Source organism: Somniosus microcephalus, chromosome 31, assembly GCF_052327205.1.
Source record: "Somniosus microcephalus isolate GS21.2 chromosome 31, FLI_Smic_1.0, whole genome shotgun sequence".
In the NCBI taxonomy this organism is placed as follows: Eukaryota; Metazoa; Chordata; class Chondrichthyes; order Squaliformes; family Somniosidae; genus Somniosus; species Somniosus microcephalus.
In genome coordinates, this window is record NC_141017.1 from 30,135,757 (window position 1) to 30,157,462 (window position 21,706).

The following is a 21,706-nucleotide window of genomic DNA, read 5'->3' on the forward strand; positions in this document are numbered from 1 at the left end:
CTCCCTCAGCACTGCACTGGGAGTGTCAGCCTAGATTTTGTGCTCAAGTCTCTGGAGTGGGACTCGAACCCACAACCTTCCGACTCAGGCGAGACTTGTGTTTACATAGTGCCGTTCAAGGACTCAGGATCCCGCAAAGTACTTCACCATCAATGAATTACTTTTTGAAGTGCAGTCGCTTGTTTCTAGACAAGCGCAGCTTCCAACTTTTTACAATTCATTCCTGGGATGTGGGCATCACTGGCAGGGCCAGCATTTATTGCCCTTCCCTAATTGCCCTTGACATATTTCTTAAGCTTAGACAGTCTCGAGCCTGATCATACTGGGCAGGAGGAACTCACTGCATAAACCTGATTTGGCAGTGAACCTATAGTCTCACTCGAAGGCCATAGAAACATGGAAGATAGGAGCAGGAGTAGGCCATTCGGCCCCTCGAGCCTGCTCCGCCATTCAATGCGATCACGGCTGATCATCCAAATTCAGTACCCTGTCCCTGCCTTCTCCCCATATTCCTTGATCCCTTTAGCCTTAAGAAATATATCCAATTCCTTCTTGAATATATTTAATGAATTGGCCTCTACTGCCTTCTGTGGTAGAGAATTCCACAGGTTCACCATTCTCTGGGTGAAGAAATTCCTCATTTCTGTCCTAAATGGCCTACCCCTTATCCTTAGACTGTGACCCCTGGTTCTGGACTCCCCGACCATCAGGAACATCTAGTCTGTCCAGTCCTGTCAGAATTTTGTAAGTTTCAATGAGATCCCCTCTCATTCTTCTAAACTCCAGCGAGTATAAGCCCAATCGACCCAATCTCTCCTCATACGTCATTCCTGCCATCCCAGGTATCAGTCTGGTGAATCTTCGCTGCACTCCCTCCATGGCAAGAACATCCTTCCTCAGATAAGGCGACCAAAACTGCACACAATACTCAAGATGTGGTCTCACCAAGGCCCTGTACAACTGCAGCAAGACATCCTTGTTCCTGTACTCAAACCCTCTCGCTACGAAGGCCAACATACCATTTGCCTTCTTAACCGCCTGCTGCACCTGCATACTTACCTTCAGCGACTGGTGCAAAAGGACACTCAGGTCTCGTTGCACTTCCCCTTCTCCCAATCTATTGCCGTTCAGATAATAATCTGCCTTCCTGTTTTTGACACAAAAGTGGATAATCTCGCATTTATCCACGTTATATTGCATCTGCCATGCTTCTGCCCAATCACCCAACCTGTCCAAATCATCCTGGAGTTTCTCAGCATCCTCCTCACAGCACACATGCCCACCCAGTTTTGTGTCGTCTGCAAACTTGGAGATATTACATCTAGTTCCCTCGTCTAGATCATTAATATATATTGTGAAATAGCTGGGGTCCAAGGCCCGATCCCTGCGGTACCCCACTAGTCACTGCCTGCCACTCGGAACAAGACCCATTTATTCCAACTCTTTGCTTTCTGTCTGCCAACCAGTTCTCTATCCAAGTCAATACCTTGCCCCCAATCCCATGTGCCTTAACTTTACACGCTAATCCCTTATGCGGGACCTTATCAAAAGCCTTTTGAAAGTCCAGATACACCACATCCACTGGTTCTCCCTTATCTATTTTACCAGTTACATCCTCAAAAAATTCCAGTAGATTAGTCAAGCACGATTTACCTTTTGTAAATCCATGTTGACTTTGTCCGATCCTGTCACTGTTTTCCAAGTGCTCTGCTATTACATCTTTTATAATGGACTCTAGCATTTTCCCCACTACCGATGTCAGGCTTACCAGTCTGTAATTCCCCGTTTTCTCTCTACCACTTTTTTGGAATAGGGAAAGCTGCAGATGGAATGCGCAAAGAATATGTGAGGCTGCTATTAAAAGTGCAATGTTGAATACCTTTACTCTGAGTTTAACCCGTACTATTTCCCCAGGCTTTTCTCCTCCCACTGTAGCAAACTGTCAACCTCAGCGTGATTGTCAAAAGGGAATGTTGCAACCTTAACATCCAATTTCTTTTTCTTTCGAGGGCGAGACCAACTCTTTTCCTGATACTTCTTCCCCCCGCATTCTCATTTGGTGATCTCCCTAGGCTACGAACCAACAGTCAAAAAGACAGGAATGTGACACTGCATTCTGATAGTGGCCACCAGGAGGAGTGCAAGGAATACCTTCCTCCAATTCCTGGTGCCTCATCGCAAGTTGATCCACTGTACAAGAAAGACTTGCATTTATATAGCACCTTTCACAACCTCAGGATGTCCCAAAGCACTTTGCACCTTAATTACAGGAAACTTTCGATTTACCGGCACCTAACTAACCGGAAATCTCGGTTAACCGGCAAAATTCAGTAGGTTTTACTTCATATTGTATTCGCCTTCCTCCGTCTGTTGCTGTGCAAGGGTGTGGCTGCAGCTGTTGCTAAGCTACAGAGACGCTTGCAACTTGTGGCCATTGTTCTACACTTGTTGCTAAGCAACAGGGTTTGTTGCTTTATACGGAGCCGTCAGCTCTCCCTATCTTTTACTATAGCGTTCGGTTATCCGGAATTTTTGATGAACCGGCACCACGTCGGTCCCGTCCGTGCCGGATAAAAGAAAGTTTCCTGTAACTACTTCTGAAGTGCAGTCACTGTTATAATGTAGGAAACGCAGCAACCAATTTGCGCACAGCAAGCTCCCACAAACAGCAATGTGATAACGACCAGATAATCTGTTTTTGTTATGCTGATTGAGGGTAAATATTGGCCCCAGGACACCAGGGAGAACTCACCTGATTTTCTTCAAAAGAGTGCCATGGGATCTTTTACATCCAGCCGAGGGGGCAGACGGGGATTCCGACAGCGCAGCACTCCCTCAGTACGGCACTGGGAGTGTCAGCCTGGATTTTTGTGCTCAAGTCTCTGGAGTGGGACTATGAACCCACAACCTCCTGACTCAGAGGCGAGGGTGCTGCCCACTGAGCCACGGCTGACGAGCTCCCAATGAAACCAATTCTGAAACGCTCTATACAATGATGGGCTTCTACTTTTAATGCTGGTTTCTTTCTGTAATTAATGAACCAGTAATGAAATAGTGCGACGACATGATTATAAAATATGATATTTCGGAGAATGGGATTCCATTAACAGGTCAATAATTACATTGGCAAAACAACTTTTATTAAAAGATTTCTATTCCCCAAGTGTCAACTCCAGATAGCCTATACTCTTTCTGTGCCCCCTCTCCTAAAGGTGGTTACTTATGCCATGAGTGATCCAACGCCAACTACCTCAGCCAAGAGACTATTCTTTATGCAAGAGTCTAGACGAGGAGTGTCATTTTTGTTTTATTTATTCATGGGATGTGGGCGTTGCGGGCAAGGACAGCATTTATTGCCCATCCCTAATTGCCCTCGAGAAGGTGGTGAGCCGCCTTCTTGAACCGCTGTTGTTATTAGCGGTTTGTTACAACAGAGTGGCTTGCTAGGCCATTTCAGAGGGTAGTTAAGAGTCAACCACTGTGGGTCTGGAGTCACATATCGGCCAGACCGGGTAAGGATGGCAGATTTCTTTCCCTAAAAAGGACATTAGTGAACCAGATGGGTTTTTACAACAATCCGGTAGTTTCATGGTCGCCATTACTGACACCAGCTTTTTTATTCCAGATTTATTTAATTAACTGAATTTAAATTCCCCAGCTGCCGTGGTGGAATTTGAACGTGTGTCTCTGGATTAGTCCAGGCCTCTGGATTACTAGTCCAGTAACATAACCACTATGCTACCGTTCCCGTCATCCAGATATTTAACTGGGGAAAAAGGGACAAAAATCACAGCCAAGTCTGATCCGATCTTTTACCTAAGATCTATATGCATGCACTTTCCAGCAGAGGTCACCAGTGATTCACCCCTCCTCTGGCTCGGCCCAGTGAGGTCAATATTAGCACTCCACCATATTCTGCCCCTCCCTGCTGCCTGGCTGAGATCAACAGATTCTTCTTCTTCTTAGGCAGTCCCTCGGAACTGAGGATGACTTGCTTCCACATTAAAAAGGAGCTCGCAGGTGGCTGATTAGTCCAATGCAGGACCTACAGTCTCTGTCACAGGTGGGGCAGACAGTGGTTGAAGGGGCGGGTGGGTGGGGTGCTTGGGTTGGCGTGCGCTCCTTGCGCTTGGCTTCCGCTTGCTCCCGGCGAAGAGACTCGAGGTGTTCGGCGCCTTCCCGGATGCTTCTCCTCCGCTTTGTGCGGTCTTGGGCCAGGGATTCCCAGGTGTCGGTGGGGATGTTGCACTTTTTCCAAGGAAGCTTTGAGGGTGTCCTTGAAGCGTTTCCTCTGCCCACCTGGGGCTCTCTTGCCGAGTAGAGCGCTTGTTTTGGGAGTCTCCTATCGGGCATGCGGACAATGTGACCCGTGCATTGGAGCTGATTGAGCGTGGTCAGAGCTTCGATGCTGGGGATGTTGGCCTGAGCAAGAACACTGACGTTGGTGCGCCTATCCTGCCAATGGATATGCAGGATCTTGCGGAGGCAGCGTTGGTGGTACCTCTCCAGTGCTTTGAGGTGCCTGCTGTATATGGTCCATGTCTCTGAGGCATACTGCTGCCCTGTAGACCATGAGCTTAGTGCCGGGTTTGAGGTCCTGGTCTTCAAACACTCTTCCTCAGGCGACCGAAGGCTGCACTGGCACACTGAAGGCGGTGTTGGGCTTCGTCGTCGACGACGTCTGCCCTTGTTGACAGTAGGCTCCCGAGGTATGGAGTGGTCCACGTTGTCCAAGGCCTTGTCGTGGATTTTGATAATCAGGGGGGCAGCACTGTGTGGCGGGGGCAGGTTGGTAGAGGACCTTTGTCTTACGGATGTTTAGTATAAGGCCTATGCTCTCGTATGCTTCAGTGAAGGTGTTTATGATGGTTTAGAGTTCGACCTCCGAGTGAGCGCAGACGCAAGCATCGTCTTTAGAAGCCAACTCAACACCACACAATTGCAGTAGCTCCATTTTTTCCACGCTCTCTCTGGTGTCCTATAGTGCTGTGGGCCTCTTAAAGAAGCTATCTCTGGGCAAGTGAACGAAATGACAAGTACCTACCTCAAGATGCGACTGTGATATTATTTTTTTCCTCAGCAATATATGTGCACATATACATATACACACACGTGCGGCAGGCGGAGAGAGAATCAACACAAGGGGAAAAACCAAAATGACCTCGTCCTCACCAATCTACCTGTCGCAGATGCATCTGTCCATGACAGTATTGGTAGCAGTGACCACTGCACAGTCATTGTGAAGACGAAGTCCCGTCTTCACACGGAGAAGAAAAAACATATTGTGTGGCATTACACCATGCTAAATGGGATAGATTCAGAACAGATCTAGCAGCTCAAAACTGGACATCCATGAGGCGCTGTGGGCCATCAGCAGCAGCAGAATTGTGTTCCACCACAATCTGTAACCTCATGGTCCGGCATAGCCCTCACTACCATTACCATCAAGCCAGGGGACCAACCCTGGTTCAATGACGAGTGTAGAAGAGCATGCCAGGAGCAGCACCAGGCATACCTAAAAATGAGGTGCCAACCTGGGGAAGCTGCAACACAGCATGCTATGGACAGAGCTAAGCGATCCCACAACCAACGGATCAGATCAAAGCTCTGCAGTCCTGCCACATCCAGTCGTGAATGGTGGTGAACAATTAAACAAATAACGGGAGGAGGAGGCTCCATGAACAGTCCCATCCTCAATGATGGCAGAGCCCAGCACAAGAGTGCAAAAAAACAAGGCTGAAGCGGGAAGGATGTTCCCGATGGTCGGGGAGTCCAGAACCAGGGGTCACAGTCTAAGGATAAGGGGTGAGCCATTTAGGACAAAGATGAGAAGGAATTTCTTCACCCAGAGAGTGGTGAACCTGTGGAATTCTCTACCACAGAAGGCAGTAGAGGCCAATTCATTAAATATATTCAAGAAGGAGTTAGACATGTTTCTTAAGGCTAAAGGGATCAAGGGATATGGGAGAAAGCAGGGACAGGGTACTGAATTTGGATGATCAGCCATGATCTCATTGAATGGTGGAGCAGGCTCGAGGAGCCGAATGGCCTACTCCTGCTCCTATCTTCTATGTTTCTATGTTAAGCTTTTGCAACTATCTTCAGTCAGAAGTGTCGAGTGGATAATCCATTTTGGCCTCCTCTGCTGCCAGTGGAGAGTATTCCATCACACTCCTGTATCATTCTACGATTAAAATACAGAAATTCGAATGGTGAATTTAACCATGTTATTGTGAAATGTGTAACTTTGAATTTTTTTTCTTCAGTTTAAAATCTTATTTTTGGAGATTACAAATTTGTTACTGGGTTAAAGAGTGGCAAGCGAAGGGGCGTAATTTATTTGATTGGTTAGCCTTAGCCTTCCTTTTGCTGTAGGCTCTCCTGACCGGGAGAAATGATTCTGAATACAGTGGAGTTGGGATGAGCACGGACTCAAGCTCAGAAACAATTATGGGTTCCAATTCTCGAACGGTTCACTCAGCCTTCTAATCTTTCTGAAGTGGATCAAGTGAAAAGAAAATGCAAGACTTGCATTCTACAGCATCGCTCAAGACATCCCAAAGTGCTTTACAGCCAATGAAGTACTTTTGAAGTGATGTCACTGTTGTAATGTGGGAAACGCGGCAGTCAATTTGCGCACAGCAAGCTCCCACAAACAGCAATGTGATAATGAGCAGATCATCTGTTTTTGTTATGTTGGTTGAGGGATAAATATTGGCCCAGGACACCGGGGAGAACTCCTCCTGCTCTTCTTTGAAATAGTGGCCGTGGGATCTTTTACATCCACCTGAGAGAGCAGACGGAGCCTCGGGTTAACGTCTGGAGTGTCAGCCTGGATTTTATGCTCAAGTCTCTGGAGTGAGACTTGAACCCACAACATTCTGACTCAGAGGTGAGAGTGCCACACACTGAGCCACAGCTAACACATGTGTATACCTGTCCAGCACAAGGGCGGACCATGTCTAGTGGCTACTGAGGCTAACTGCAGCACCCCAACAACCGCCCCAGTTGAGATCACCTAACTCCGCTTAAAATAGTGAGCGAACCTTGGCTTTTGCAGTTCAGTACCGCATCCCAGGCACCCAGCAATAGCGCACTATGTAATCCTTTCATACCACAGGCAAAAAATTAACACGCAATGCCATATTAATTAAATATAACTTTTAATTACATGGAAACACTTGAAGACAGTTAGGTGTCTCTGTCATGAGAAAGCGATAATGACACCATGAAGAAATCAAAGTTCTATCCCATCAGTCTCAATCCATTTTAGTGGGATAACAAAAAACATATCCCACAGGCCCACAGGACCATAGCCGTTGTGTAAGAAATGAACCACTTTACAAGGTAATTGCGATGACTTCGTTACATACTGTTGTGGCGCCATGGTCCTGACGCGAGATATTCCACTAAACATGTACACGCACACACAAAAAAAAGTGAATGTGGTAATTAAGGAGTGGAAGAAAAATCAGTACCAAGGTCCAGTCAAGTACCGATTTGTCCTGTACTCACCGGCTAAGAAGCGCCGCCCCCCCCCCCCACCCCCCTATCGAAGCAGGCGGTTAGTGCACTGGTGCTCCAGGATTCACAAACATATGGGGAATGATCTTACCATTCAGGCAGGTCAGTGCAGATCCTCCAACACAACGTTCCCTCTTAAAATTTCGCTGTTGCGCGTGGCCAGTTTTCCCCCCCCAAACGTGCGGCATCTTTACATTTTTTTTTGCGCTGTCGCATGCGCGGTATTGGAGAGCTTCTGAGCGTACTGCGCGGTACCTTCAAGATCGCTGCGCGCAGCTTAGCGGGAACACTGCTCCTACACCGCCTTGCTCCCTCTTTTTTGGGGTTTAATTTTGAATTGTATCACGTGAAAACAAATAGATCTCTTTAAACCCAGTAAACAAGTTATATTTATACTTTCCTTTTGCTTTAATATTGAGGAACACCCCCACCCTCTTCAATTTGCAGCCTTCCAGGTTAAAATTAATTGTGTTTCTAGACACCCCCCCCCCCCAATAAACTGTAATGTACAGTCTCTAATAGTCATTTCTACCTCATTATTCACGTACAGAGCCAAATGACAGCTTTTCTATCAATTAAAGTTGGTTTACGCGTTGGGAGAGCAGATTATCGGACGTTGAAGAGGCGCTGATAAAAGCTTCTTTTCTGTTCTTCATTCGTCATCAAAGTTCTGCTGTAGCAAGAAGTTTGCAGCCAGATTTTCATTCTTCTCACAGGCAAAATAAGCCTGAATGACTAGGCCTTCGGGGAATCCCAAGGCTTTCAACTGTGCGAGAGAGAGAGAGAGAGAGAGAAGGGGAACAGCAACATGACAAACGGGTACAAACTACAATTTGCATTTATATTGTGCCTTTAACGGATTAAAAACGTTCCCAAGGCGCTTCACGGGCTTTTATCAAACAAAATTTGACGCCGAGCCACGTAAGGAGAAATTAGGACAGGGTGACCAAAAGCTTGGTCGACGAGGTAAATTTTAAGGAGCGTCTTAAAGGAGGAGAGAGAGGCGGAGGTGGTTTAGGGAGGGAATTCCAGAGCTCAGGGCCCCAGGTAATTGAAAGCACGGCCGCCAATGGAGGCCAGGATTGGAGGAACGCAGAGATCTCTGAGGGTTTTAGCGCTGGAGGAGGTTGCAGAGATAGGGAGGGGGCGAGGCCATGGAGGGATTTGAAAATGAGGATGAGAATTTGAACAAAGATGGAAAGGAAAAGGACCACCAAACTGCAAACGCAGGAAACCGGAAATAAAAAAGCAAGAAATGTTTTAAGCGCAAAAACAGGCCCATCAGGCAGGCTTCGAGTGTGGACCTTTCATCAGTTCTGAATTAGGGTTTCTACTTGAAATTTAACCCATTTTTTCCATATGCTGAGGTGCAAATTTTTTAAAATATAAGCTGCATTAAAATATTACATTTTAATTAAACCGTTTCCCTTCAATTGTCTCTATATCTCTCCCTGTCATTTTATAATTATATATAGAGATTTTAAAAATGAATTATGTTCAGTTATGAATGAGCAACTAGCTTCTTGTAATGATCTACTGACTATATCTAGATCCCAATGGTAACAATTTAATAGAAATATTGTACGGGCACTTGTCGATCACTGGTCTGCTGCTCTCTCTCATCTGAGGTGGTGGGAGAGGGCATTGCAATGGTCCTCAGTACCCCGGGGTGGGGACAGCAGGGCAGAGGAGGAAAAAATGCAGGCTTCCCTTTCCGAATTGCTATATAGTGATCAGCCAGAGAAAGTGCGTGTGTATGGACATCAGGTGAGGGCAGTCAAGCAGTCTGCCTACAACCGGGCAGGATGGTCACTTAAGATCCGCAGGGCTATAGTAAAATACGCCTGTAGTATAATAGGCAGCACAAGCCAGCGCCTTTGAGACAGGAGGGAAGAAAAAGGAATCAGGCAAAAGTTTTACACTCTTGTTAGTAACCAGTTCATCAAATTTGACAGCCAGCCAGAAGTGCCCGTGTGATACAGACGGTAAATTCCTCTGGAGTTCACGGACAAGAAAAGACCATCGGAACCATCAACAACAGCTATTTATATAGCACCTTTAACGTAGTAAAGTGCCCCAAGGCTCTCATCATGCTCGCCACTGCTGACACCAGCCTCCCGACCATTAGTATGGCAACGCCTGGTTTTGGGGGGGGGGGGGGGGGGGGGAAGGGAGGCAAAAAAACTGGCCAATTTCAGAAAAAAAGATTGGGAAACTCCTGCCCGAGTCCTGAAAGAAATCAAATAAGCTCCAGACGGCCATGATTACCATCATTAGCGGTACTTAAGTAAACCTCCTCTTGCGTCTGAATTTCCTAAGGAACAAAGGACTGTGCAGGGCCAGAAACAAACGTCTGCATCCATCGGGCACAGGTCACACCCTACTTTATCAAAATTACTAAAGTTTCCTAGGTCGACCGTACCCTCAGAATGGCTTGACTGTAGTTGGCACACACTATCTAAAGCAGTGGCTGCCATCAGTGTTATTGGAGTCCACCTTTATGAAGGCATCAAGTAAAGTTCCTTCCATCACTGGACATCTGAAAGAGCATTGCAGTCAGCAATCCATTGGCCTTTATTGCAAGAGCGTTGGGAGCACAAGAGTGAGGAAGTCTTACCACAATTGTACAGGGGTTTGGTGAGACCACACCTGGAGTACTGTGCACAGTTTTGGTCTCCTTATCTGAGGGAGGACATACTTGCCTTAGAGGCAAGTGCAACAAAGGTTCACTAGATTGATCCCTGGGATGAGAGGGCTGTCCTATGAGGAGAGATTGAGTAGATTGGGCCGATACTCTCTGGAGTTTAGAAGAATGAGAGGTGATCTCATTGAAACATGTAAGATTCTGAGGGGGATTGACAGGGTAGATGCTGAGAGGCTGTTTCCCCTTGGCTGGAGTGTCTAGAACCAGGGGGCATAGTCTCAGGATAAGGGGTCGGCCATTTAAGACTGAGATGAGGAGGAATCTCTTCACTCAGAGGGTTGTGAATCTTTGGAATTCTCTACCCCAGAGGGCTGTGGATGCTGAATCGTTGAGTATATTGAAGGCCAAGATCGATAGATTTTTAGACACTAAGGGATTCAAGGGATATGGGGATCGGGCGGGAGAGTGGAGTTGAGGTGGAAGATCAGCCAGGATCTTATTGAATGGCGGAGCAGGCTCAAGGAGCCGTGTGGCCTACTCCTGCTCCTAATTCTTGTTATGTTCTTATTCTCGGGGGTCAGACGGGTATGGTAGCTTATGGTACTAAGCTACCAATCCAGAGGTTGCGAATTCAAATCCCACTGTGGCCAGTGGCGAGACTGAATTCAGTAAATTGTGGGCTGGCACCAGAGCATGACCATGAAGGCTGCTGCATAGTTGTAAAAATCCGCTGTGCTTCACAAATATCATTCAGGGAACCTGCCATCTTTACCTGATCTGGTCTATATGTAACCATCATGTGCTTGAGTCTCGGTGCCCTCTGCTTTGTTTTGTCCAGGAACAAAATGAGGAAAAAAAAAACAAACATGCCACCCGGGGCTTCACTCTTGTGACTTGTATCAGCTGATTAGACTGCAGCCTCATAATATACTGGCATCTGCCCTTTACCCTTGCTCTAGTCCGAGTCACCCGAGCCACCAGAGTGGGCCCATATGTTGCCTTTCCGCAGCTGTATTTCTGCAGCGTAACCACTCTCACTGAAGGGTTACTGCAGTAATATTGGATAATAGCCACAAAAAAAAATCATCTGTTCTAATCTTCAGTCGAGAAACACACACACTAAAAAAAAACTGAATTTTTAAAAGTATCTGCAAGGACCATTTCTACCTTCATGGGATTAAGAGAACCGAGTTTGAGATTTGATTAAAAGCTACGTGGCCACTGTGAATTGCAGCCCCCGAGTGACTGACAGAAACACAGAAAGACAGACTTGCATTTCTACAGCACCTTTCATGATCTCAGGGCGTCCCAAAGCGTTTTACAGCCAATGAAGTACTTTTGAAGTGGAGTCACTGTTGTAATGTAGGAAACGCGGCAGCCAATTTGCGCACAGCAAGCTCCCACAAACAGCAATGTGATAATGACCAGATCATCTGTTTTAGTGATGTTGATTGAGGGATAAACATTGGCCAGGACACCGGGGAGAACTCCCCTGCTCTTCTTCCAATGGGATCTTTTACATCCACCTTAAGGCGGCAGACGGGGCCTCGGTTTAACATCTCAGCTGAAAGACGGCACCTCCGACAGTGCAGCGCTCCCTCAGCGCTGCACTGGAGTGTCAGCCTAGGATTTTGTGCTCAAGTATCTGGAGTGGGACTTCTGACTCAGAGGTGAGAGTGCTACTCACTGAGCCATGGCTGAAGTGACAAGTCAAGGTATAAGGATCAGCCAGGGTTCCTTTTCCTGCTCCTTTCCCCATGACTCTGCTGGGGATGTACGTGTGCCATTTATTACTGGGTGGGGTTAGGATCGGGGTTGGCTCCGACAGTCGAGCAGCCTGCTGACACTCATGAAGAGTGAGCCCCCAGCTTTAGGGTGGTGCAGGGCTAGGGATCAGGGCACACAATGTAGAGCAGAGTCGGACATCGGTAAAGAATTGCTCCTAACCTACAATGGGATCCAGGGGTATGGGGAGAAAGCAGGGACCGGGTACTGAAATTGGATGATCAGCCACGATCGCATTGAATGGCGGAGCAGGGTCGAGGGGCCGAATGGCCTACTCCTGCTCCTATCTTCTATGTTTCTAATGGCCCCTGGGACAAGGTACTGGAGAATGTCTGGCACCCTATGTAACCAGACCCAACACGTGTCAATACCTTCCTGAAAGGAGGGGAGAAAAGATAAGGCACAAAAAACATCACTTTTGAAAAATTTCCACCATGAAAATGTTTGAAGAGTCGACGTGAGACGTTGGGTGTCTTTATAGGAACAGGAGGAGGCCATTTAGCCCCTCGAGCCTGTTCCACCATTCAATGAGATCATGGCTGACCTGTGACCTAACTCCATATACCCGCCTTTGCCCCACATTCCTTAATAGCTTTGGTTAACAAAAATCTATCAATCTCAGAATTAAAATGAATAATTGATCTCACATCAACTGCCGTTTGCAGAAGTGAGTTCCAAACATCTACCACCCTTTGTGTGTAGAAGTGCTTCCTAATTTCACTCCTGAAAGGTCTGGCTCTAATTTTTAGACTCTGCCCCCTAGTCCTAGACTCCCCAACCAGCGGAAATAGTTTCTCTCTATCTACCCTATCTTTGTTTTAAATAGCCCGCTACTGAAAACCCCACCGACTGATTGGAGAGAGTCAGGACTCCACAGGACGTAGGAAGGGTCTGTTTTCAATTCTATGAAAAGCTCTCTTCTAGTTTAGCTATGTTTCTTTACTGGTTTTCACTGACCCGCTCTATGGCTTCTTTCTCTTGGGGTGTAACCTGAATGTAGTTCGCCTGCGATGTATCCTCTCCGACCGCTCCCATCTCCCCTTCGATCTCAACAACATCCTCCATCGGCTCGTTCAACATCTGGATGAAGTGTTCTTGGTGCTGGCTGATTTGCTGCAGGCAAGTCATTAATGATGATTATATTTGCAGTTATATAGCACCCTATTGCATCAAAACATCTACAAGCACTTCATATACAATGAATTCATTTTGAAATGCAATGACTTGTTTTGATGCAGGTAAACTTGGTGGACAATCTGTGCTGGAAACATTCCGCAAACAGGTTTTTTGTGTTCTTGGTGGCATTGCTGAAGAGAAATATTGGCCTGAAGACAACAACTTACATATGAAATAGGAGCAGGAGTAGGCCACTCGGCCCCTCGAGCCTGCTCCGCCATTCAGTAAGATCATGGCTGATCCGATTATTCCACATTCCCGCCTACCCCCGATAATCTTTCGCCCCCTTGCTCATCAAGAATCTATCTACCTCTGCCTTAAAAATATTCAAAGATTCTGCTTCCACTGCCCTCTGAGGAAGAGAGTTCCAAAGACTCACGACCCTCTGAGAAAAAAATTCTCATCTGTCTTAAATGGACGACCCCTTATTTTTAAACAGTGACCCCAGTTCTAGATTCTCCCACAAGAGGAAACATCCTCTCCACATCCACCCTGTCCAGACCCCTCAGGATCGTATATGTTTCAATCAAGTCACCTCTTATTCTTCTAAACTCCAGTGGATACAAGCCTAGCCTGTCCAACCTTTCCTCATAAGACAACCCGCCCATTCCAGGTTTAGTCTAGTAAACCTTCTCTGAACTGCTTCCAACGCATTTACATCCTTCCTTAAATAAGGAGACCAATACTGTACACAGTGCTCCAGATGTGGTCTCACCAATGCCCTGTATAACTGAATAGCTGCCTCCGCAAGATCCTGCAAATCCACTGGCAGGATAGGTGCACCAACGTCAGTGTCCTCACTCAGGCCAACATCCCCAGCATCGAAGCTTTGACCACGCTCGATCAGCTCCGATGGACGGGTCACATCGTCCGCATGCCCGATACGAGACTCCCAAAACAAGCGCTTTACTCCGAGCTCCGACATGGCAAGAGAGCCCCAGGTGGGCAGAGGAAACGCTTCAAGGACACCCTCAAAGCCTCCCTGAAAAAGTGCAACATCCCCCACCGACACCTGGGAATCCCTGGCCCAAGATCGCACAAAGTGGAGGAGAAGCATCCGGGAAGGTGCCGAACACCTCGAGTCTCTTCGCCGGGAGCAAGCGGAAGCCAAGCGCAAACAGTGGAAAGAGCGCACGTCAACCCAAGCACACCACCCACCCGCCCCCTTCAACCACCGTCTGTCCCACCTGTGACAGAGACTGTAGGTCCCGCATTGGACTCATCAGTCACCTGAGAACTCATTTTTAGTGTGGAAGCAAGTCATCCTCGGTTCCGAGGGACTGCCTAAGAAGAAGTATAACTGAAGCATAACCTCCCTACTTTTGCACTCAATTCTCCTCGCAATAAACGATAACATTCTATTAGCTTTCCTAATTACTTGCTGTACCTGCATACTACAAGTAACTTGTATTTGTATAGCACCTTTAATGTAGTAAAATGTCCCCAAGGCGCTTCACAGGAGTGTTATAAGACGAAAGAGACTGGGAGAATACCTGATTAACGGCAGAAATGCACCATTCAAGGCTACCCTCTATCAATTAACAAAGAAAGGAAATGAAGCTTGTGAATTTACATAGCACCATTTATCTCCTCAGAACATTCCCAGGCATTTCACAGCCAATGCATCACTTTTGAAGTGTAGTCACTGTTGTTGTGTAGACAAACACAGCAGCCATTTTGCTCACAAAGGTCCCACAGACAGCAAATGATTCACTGACCGGTTTGTGTTGGTGTTGGCCGAGGGTGAAACGTTGGCGGGGACACCAGGGAGAATGCCCCTGCTCTTCTTCAAACAGTGCCGTGGGATCTTTAACATCCACTTAATAAGGCAGATGGGGGCCTCAGCTTAATAACTCACCTGAAAGACAGCACCTCCGGCAAGGCAGCACTGCCCCAGTGACACTGAAGTGCCAGCCTGCATAATGTGCTGAAGCCTACCGGACTCAGGCGAGAGTGCTACCAACTAAGCCAAGCTGGTACCATTAAAGGCAAGAACAACTGCAATGCAACATGCAGGCTACCCCCATTATAAATGATTTGTTGGATTAATGCGGGAATCAATTTTTTTTTGGTAGAGTGGGAAGGAAATAAAATGTTTTCAAATTATTTTCTTCCATGTCTCCAACTCATTCCTTAGTGGTACAAGACCTTGCTCTGTAGGCCCGCCTCTTTTCACATGATGTCAAAGCAACATTCATTACAAAACTTATGCCTACCAGAGGGCACGGTAGCCTCGTGGTTACGACAATGGATTAAGAACCTAGGGTGCCGAGATCAAGTCCCACCATGTTGTGAAACTGAATTAAATAAACGTGGCCATTTGTGGACAAGAGTGAATGACCTTAATGGTCGACTCTTAATGTCCATCCCTAGTCGCCCTGAGGACATTAAATGATGGCCTTGCTAATCCACACCTTTGTTTTGGCCCTTCCCCCCCGCCCCCCCTTTTTTTCTCTCTCCCACATGGCAGCTGTCTCTCACTCTGTCAGCGCATTTCGCACCTAATCTAGAGCCATCTTTTGTCTCTACTAGTCCCATCACCACCTCGTCTCGTTTTGAATACCTCTTAATGTCTCTTCACTTCTCTTTTGTTCTTTCATCCCCATTTCCCAGCCCCCAAACTGGCCTTTTAATCTGTTTCATTTCCTGTGCTTCTTCAGTCTTGACGAAGGGTTTCGACCTGAAACGTTGACTCTATTTTCTCTCTCCACGGATGTTGCCTGGCCTGCTGAGTTTTTCCAGCATTTTCTGTTGTCATTATGGCCTTGCTAATGTTGCTCACATCTCAAAAGACTAAATTAAAAAGCACACGCACAGCCACTATGGAAAGAAAACTTGCTTAAAATGAAAGTTTTTGGGCCGGTGAACCAGTCAATTAGACTTTACTCAGATCAAACAAATGATCACTTCAGACAAGAAGCTGGTCAGAAGTAATCATTGATCAAAGATAAGCAAAATACACGGAAACACAGAAGCAATGGTGACGGACGTTGGAATATTATTGAGCCTCTTTCCTGTAATTTCAGATAGACAATTCCCCCACCTCAGTGTGTGTGTGTGTGGCAGTAACCACTGGAAGGAATATTATATCCCCACAGCAATGACACTTTGAGACCACAGCACAGCCGAGTACATATTCCTTATTTATTGTTTTTTGTGCACACTAAGGTCACTAGGTAAAATATATTGAGGAAGGCCACTCCTCTACTTTAGTTTAGCTTGATTAAAAACCCTACACTTCCCTCCCCGCCCCAGTCACAGCATCCGAGTGCTTCTTAAATTGTTACATTTTGTGCCTCCACTATCCATTCTGCAAACTGATCACTCTGTGCGTGACAAATTCCCTCACTTCAGTCCTTTTGCTGGTCACACGTTTGTCCTACTGTCATAGTTTAACTTGAAGTAGATCTACCTTTTCTGCACCATTAACTATCTTGAGTACCTCTATCCTGGGGAATGGGTTATTTCTCCACTTTCCCCCCACCACCACATTCAGTGTCATCATCAAACACGCTGAGGTGGGATAAAGCATGGATTAGATGTAGAAATAAGAGCCAACATATCTCAATCCTAAATGGTGTCACACTCTCGCAATCGCGACTAAAAAAAAAGACAGACTTGCATTTCTATAGCCTCTTTCACAACCTCAGGACGTCCCAAAGTGCTTTCAAGGCCAATGAAGTTCTGCTGTAATGTAGGAAACGTGGCAGCCAATTTGCACACAGCAATGTGATAATGACCAAAAATCTGCTTTAGTGATATTGATTGAGGAATAAATATTGGCCCAGGACAACACCCCTGCTCTTCTTCAAAATAGTGCCATGGAATCTTTTTACTTCCACCTGAGAGGGCAGACGGGGCCTCGATTTAACATCACATCCAAAAGACAGCACCTCCGATAGTGCAGCACTCCCTCAGTACTGCACTGGAGTGTCAGCCTAGATTTATGTGCTCAAGTCCCTGGAGTGGGACTTGAACCCACAACCTTCTGACTCAGAGGCGATGATGCTACCCACTGAGCCACGGCTGTGTCAAGCTTAGTCAAAGCTATCTTTCGCTCCATATTCTGTTTCGAACGTTAGGTTGTTGTAAACAATGCACTTTTCCTAAAGCTCCCGTTAGATTTTCACCCTTACCTGCAGTAGCTGTGGGTTTTCTCTGCCCAGCTGCTGAAGTAGGGCTGGTAACATTGACGGGTTCTGCTGAAGTACTTGCCTCATGTTCTGGAACTGGGGCAGATCTCGGAGGAACTCCAGAGGACTCTCACCTAAACGGAGGGTGGGGGGGGGAAAAGAGAAGAACGGGAATTTAAAAAAAAATATGTTTAAGTCAGGCAGCATAACTGGAGCAGCAAACAGGAGAACCGGCCTGCTGGTCCATAGAACGGTGGACGTATTGCCTGCACCAAACTGCTAAGCTCCTGAACTCGTGCGACTGCAGGGAGCTGCCAAGCACAGACTAAGTACTATAGGGCGGGACGGAAGAGAAGAAAACAGAGTTCGCCTCCTCCTAGTGGCTGCTCTCCATGCAGTGTTGGCAGAGGCTGGCAATCTGGTCAAGCACAATCTCGAATCTGGTCAAGCACAATCTCAAATCTGGTCAAGCACAATCTCGGATGATGACGAGTACTTGGAGAGAAAATACAGAGTTAAAAAAAAAAGAAATTGAGTTATTTCAACTGTCATTTTAATATCCTCGAAAGAGCTCTTGCTTTGAATGCAAATTTTATTTTACTCCCATTCTGCCCCCAGCCCTGCAGTAAAGTTGTAAGTGAGGTACATTAGACGATGAGGGGAGGTGACCTGCTACAGCAGGAAATGTGCTGTTGCAATATTGCGGTACTGGGGCAGCAAATCACATGGTTAATGCAGAAATGCGCAGGTGTCACGCCGAGCCAGTCACTTGAAGAACAACGGAGTGGGAACACTGGCTGAGCTTTGCTCTCCTTAACCCAAGGCAGCCATGGCTCAGTGGGCAGCACTCTCGCGCCCGAGTCAGAAGGTTGTGGGTTCGAGTCCCACTCCAGAGACTTGAGCACAAAAATCCAGGCTGACCCTCCAGTGCAGTGCTGAGGGAGTGCGGCACTGCCGGCGACACCGTCTGTCGGATGAGACGTTAAACCGAGGCCCTGTCTGCTCTCTCGGGTGGATGTCAAAGATCCCATGGGCACTATTTTGAAGAAGAGCAGGGGGAGTTCTCCCTGCTGTCCTGGGCCAAAATTTATCCTTCAATCAACATCTCTAAAACAGATTACCTGGGTCATTATCACATTCCTGTTTGTGGGAGCTTGCTCTGCACAAATTGGCTGCCGCGTTTCCTACATTACAACAGTGACTACACTTCAAAAAGTACTTCATTGGCTGTAAAGCATTTTGGGACGTCCCGAGGTCGTGAAAGGCGCTACAGAAATGCAAGTCTTTCTTTCTCCACTGAGATTAGCTAATTCAATACAGATGAAAGACTGAACCGAGCACTCTTCTGATCAGTGTAGCTCATCCATAGCGGGCAGTGCATTTACCAACAGGACCACTGGAGGAGGTGTACTGACAAATATTTTACCGTCAGAGCTGCTTGATCAACTTAGTAAATTGCCCTCAGCTGTACGTATAAAACCAAGAATAATGCCCACATAGGATGAAATAACTTGCATTTATATAGCGCCTTTCATGATCTCAGGACATCTAAAAGTGCTTTACAGCCAATGAAGTACTTTTCAAGTGTAGTCACTATTGTAATAGAAGAGAACATGGCAGCCAATTTGCACACAATAAGGAGCCACTAACAGCAATCAAATGACCAGATAATCTGTTTTAATGATGTTGGTTGAGGGATAAATGTTGGTCAGGACATCAGGAGAACTCCCCTAGTCTTCTTCAAATAGTGCCATGGGAACTTCTACGTCGACCCGAGGCGCCTCGGTTTGACGCCTCATCCGAAAGACGGCACCGCCCATGGTGCAGCACTCCCTCAGTACATGCTCGCCGCTAGAGTGGGGCTTGAACCCGTAACCTTCTGAATCAGGCAAGAGCGCCATCACTAAGCCATGGCGTGGTAAACAAATTATATCTTAAAAGGTTTTAACCACAAGATGATGAGCAGCTACATTTGCAATTCTAATGAGGTGCTCCATGTAGCAGGAGTAGGAAGCAAATAGGACTGAAATTTCATAGCTGTGATAGCAATTACTAACTCCTTGTATAGGTTGAGCATCCAAAATCCGGAGTTCCGGAATCCGGGACGATTGGTGGCAGGGCCGTTCGGAATCCGTAAAATGTTCCGGAATCCGGAACTCCGGATTTTGGACACTCAACCTGTACTTCAAAAAGCCATTAGCTTTTGTTGTCTTTTTTTGAAAAATCCTATGATAAATGCGAGTGATGCAATAAAACTTTAGTGTCGTGTTTTATCCTCCTTAATCTGCACAGCTCCACTAAGTGTTTCCGCCAGACTGCGGCCACGGCACCACGCCGCCCTGGTGGCCTAGTGTGGGCCATCGGATGCTCTGCAGCGCTCACAGCGTCCCTCCCCTTTAACAGGAGGGGAGGGGCGGAGAAACGCGTCAGCGGCCCAGGCATTTCCGGACTCGGAACGTGTTTCTGATGTCCGAAGTCCGGAAACGCCCGAGCCCAGGTTGCGATATTTCCGGACTTCGGACATCAGAAACATGCTCCGAAGTCCGGAAAAACACGAAAACCGGCTCGGCCTCTGTCCTGAGGTTGCCGGATTCAGGACGCGCAATCTGCATTGCAATGTTTGATAGAAGTTGTTTGTGCTCTAGTGTTATGTTACTTGTGCATAAAAACAATTAAAACCCTGATAACAAAAGGCAAAAATAGCACCTCGGATAGCCTAGAGCGCAAGTACATTGCCTGGCGAAGCACTATACAAACCCAACTGTCCCACATTGACTCCCTGGTCCTCAGTGAATGAGCGCTCTCAGAAGAGGGCAGCAAGACCGGCTTTGGTGTCCTCGAGTTAGGGGGCGGGGGGAAAAGAAGCTAGGGTTCCCACTCCTGATCACTATCCACGGTGACCCCAGTGGAAGTCAGGTGGCAACAGGATCCTACTCAGCAGTGATGCTTCCCCAAGGCCGAATAGTCTCTCGACATTCACCGTCAAGATACCGGCACAGAATCACGAGAGAAAGGAAGGCAAAGAAAACCGGCAGCAAATAAACAATCTCAGCCAGGGCACAAGTGGAATCAGTTCGGGGCAGGAACTTGTCCAGGGCTCCCGAATAATCGCTATCCAGTGAACCCTGCTGGGAGTACACGTCTGGATATCAGGTTCAGGTAACAGCGCCGACGGTCACATAGCCCGCCACACTCACTGCCTCGACACACGCATAAATAATGACCATACAGGAGGGCCCACAGCACCTGTGGCACTCTACCCCAGCAAGGAGACACAGCATCAAGAAAGATGGGGGGGGGGGGGGGGGGGGGGGGGAAATTGTCAAAGTTAAAAAAAAAATTCTGCTAAATATTTCCGTATATGTAACCCAGATAAACACACAGAAGCTTTGTCAAGTTATTTGCAAAAAAGACAGTGCAGAGTGTCCCTTACCTAGTGGTTCTGGGTTAGTTACTTGACCAGACACAGGATTGTCCTGGGGCACTGCACTCTCCTGCACTGAAGTATCAGGCATACCCTGTAAACAAAAGGAAAGAGGGCAACAGAGGTTCAATGTGGCTCTGCCAGCAAAATCAAATAAGTAATTTTACAACAGTGAGATCTGGCATAAATGCTGCATGCTCCACAGCTCACTCTCCCTCCTTCATTTATTTATTTCACTGCACCAGCCCACACACCATCACTAAAAAGTCTGTACAAAATACTGGTTATTATTGTTTAATAAAATGCACTGTAAATACAGGAAAGGCTGCACTTGCTACACTCCCTTATTACCATGCACAACACTACAGCTTAGACAAGGTCAACATGACTCTCACCCAAAGAAAAAACACTTGCTGTTGGTATTCTGCATTTCATCTTGTCCCTTATTTGGTACCTTGGGTGCATAGACTAATGGTGCACATCTTTTTTCAGGAGATCGCAGTTTAACTACAGGGAACTCTCGATTTACCAGCACCTAAATAACCGGAAATCTCTGTTAACCGGCAAAATTCAGGAGTAGGTTCAGGTTAAGTTTTACTTCATATTAGTGGCCGTTCCTGGATCTGTGGCTGTGTAACCGGGGTTCCTGCACTTGTTGCTAAGCAACAGGGACACTTGGTCTGTGGCCGGAGTTCCTGCACCTGTTGCTAAGCAACAGGGAAGCCTGGATTTGTTGCTGTGTACGGAGCTCCCGTACCTTTTAACTATACCTCTCTGTAATCCGGACTTTTTGATAAACCGGCACCACGCCGGTCCCGTCGGTGCTGGATAAAAAAAAGTTTCCTGCAGCATCCTTTACCGAAGATCAAACCTTCCTTGCAAACAGTGGACAACCATCAACCGCCTCAGAACCGGTCATGGTAGATGCTGCCACCTTCTCCATAAGATGGAAGATTAAAGCATCCCCATCATACGACTGTGGAGCTCCTGATCAGACCCTGGAGCACAGCATGGAGCACT

General features: G+C 47.0%; 1 protein-coding gene across 2 annotated transcripts in view; it reads right to left on the reverse strand.

Moving 5' to 3' along the window:
• Positions 1 to 7,146: 7,146 nt before the first annotated feature.
• The window catches only part of LOC147097686 (lysine-specific demethylase RAD23A-like), a 28,992-nt gene continuing 14,432 nt past the window's right edge, over positions 7,147 to 21,706 (reverse strand). The window contains exons 6-9 of one of the 2 annotated variants that reach the window (XM_085971693.1): positions 20,696 to 20,780; positions 17,266 to 17,396; positions 12,911 to 13,066; positions 7,147 to 8,290 (exon numbers count right to left, since the gene is read on the reverse strand). In XM_085971693.1, coding sequence (XP_085827819.1) covers positions 8,177 to 8,290; positions 12,911 to 13,066; positions 17,266 to 17,396; positions 20,696 to 20,780 — 486 coding nt within the window. In that variant the 3' untranslated portion in view covers positions 7,147 to 8,176. The remainder of the gene's footprint in view (positions 8,291 to 12,910; positions 13,067 to 17,265; positions 17,397 to 20,695; positions 20,781 to 21,706) is intronic. The other variant, XM_085971694.1, reaches the window with a different exon arrangement.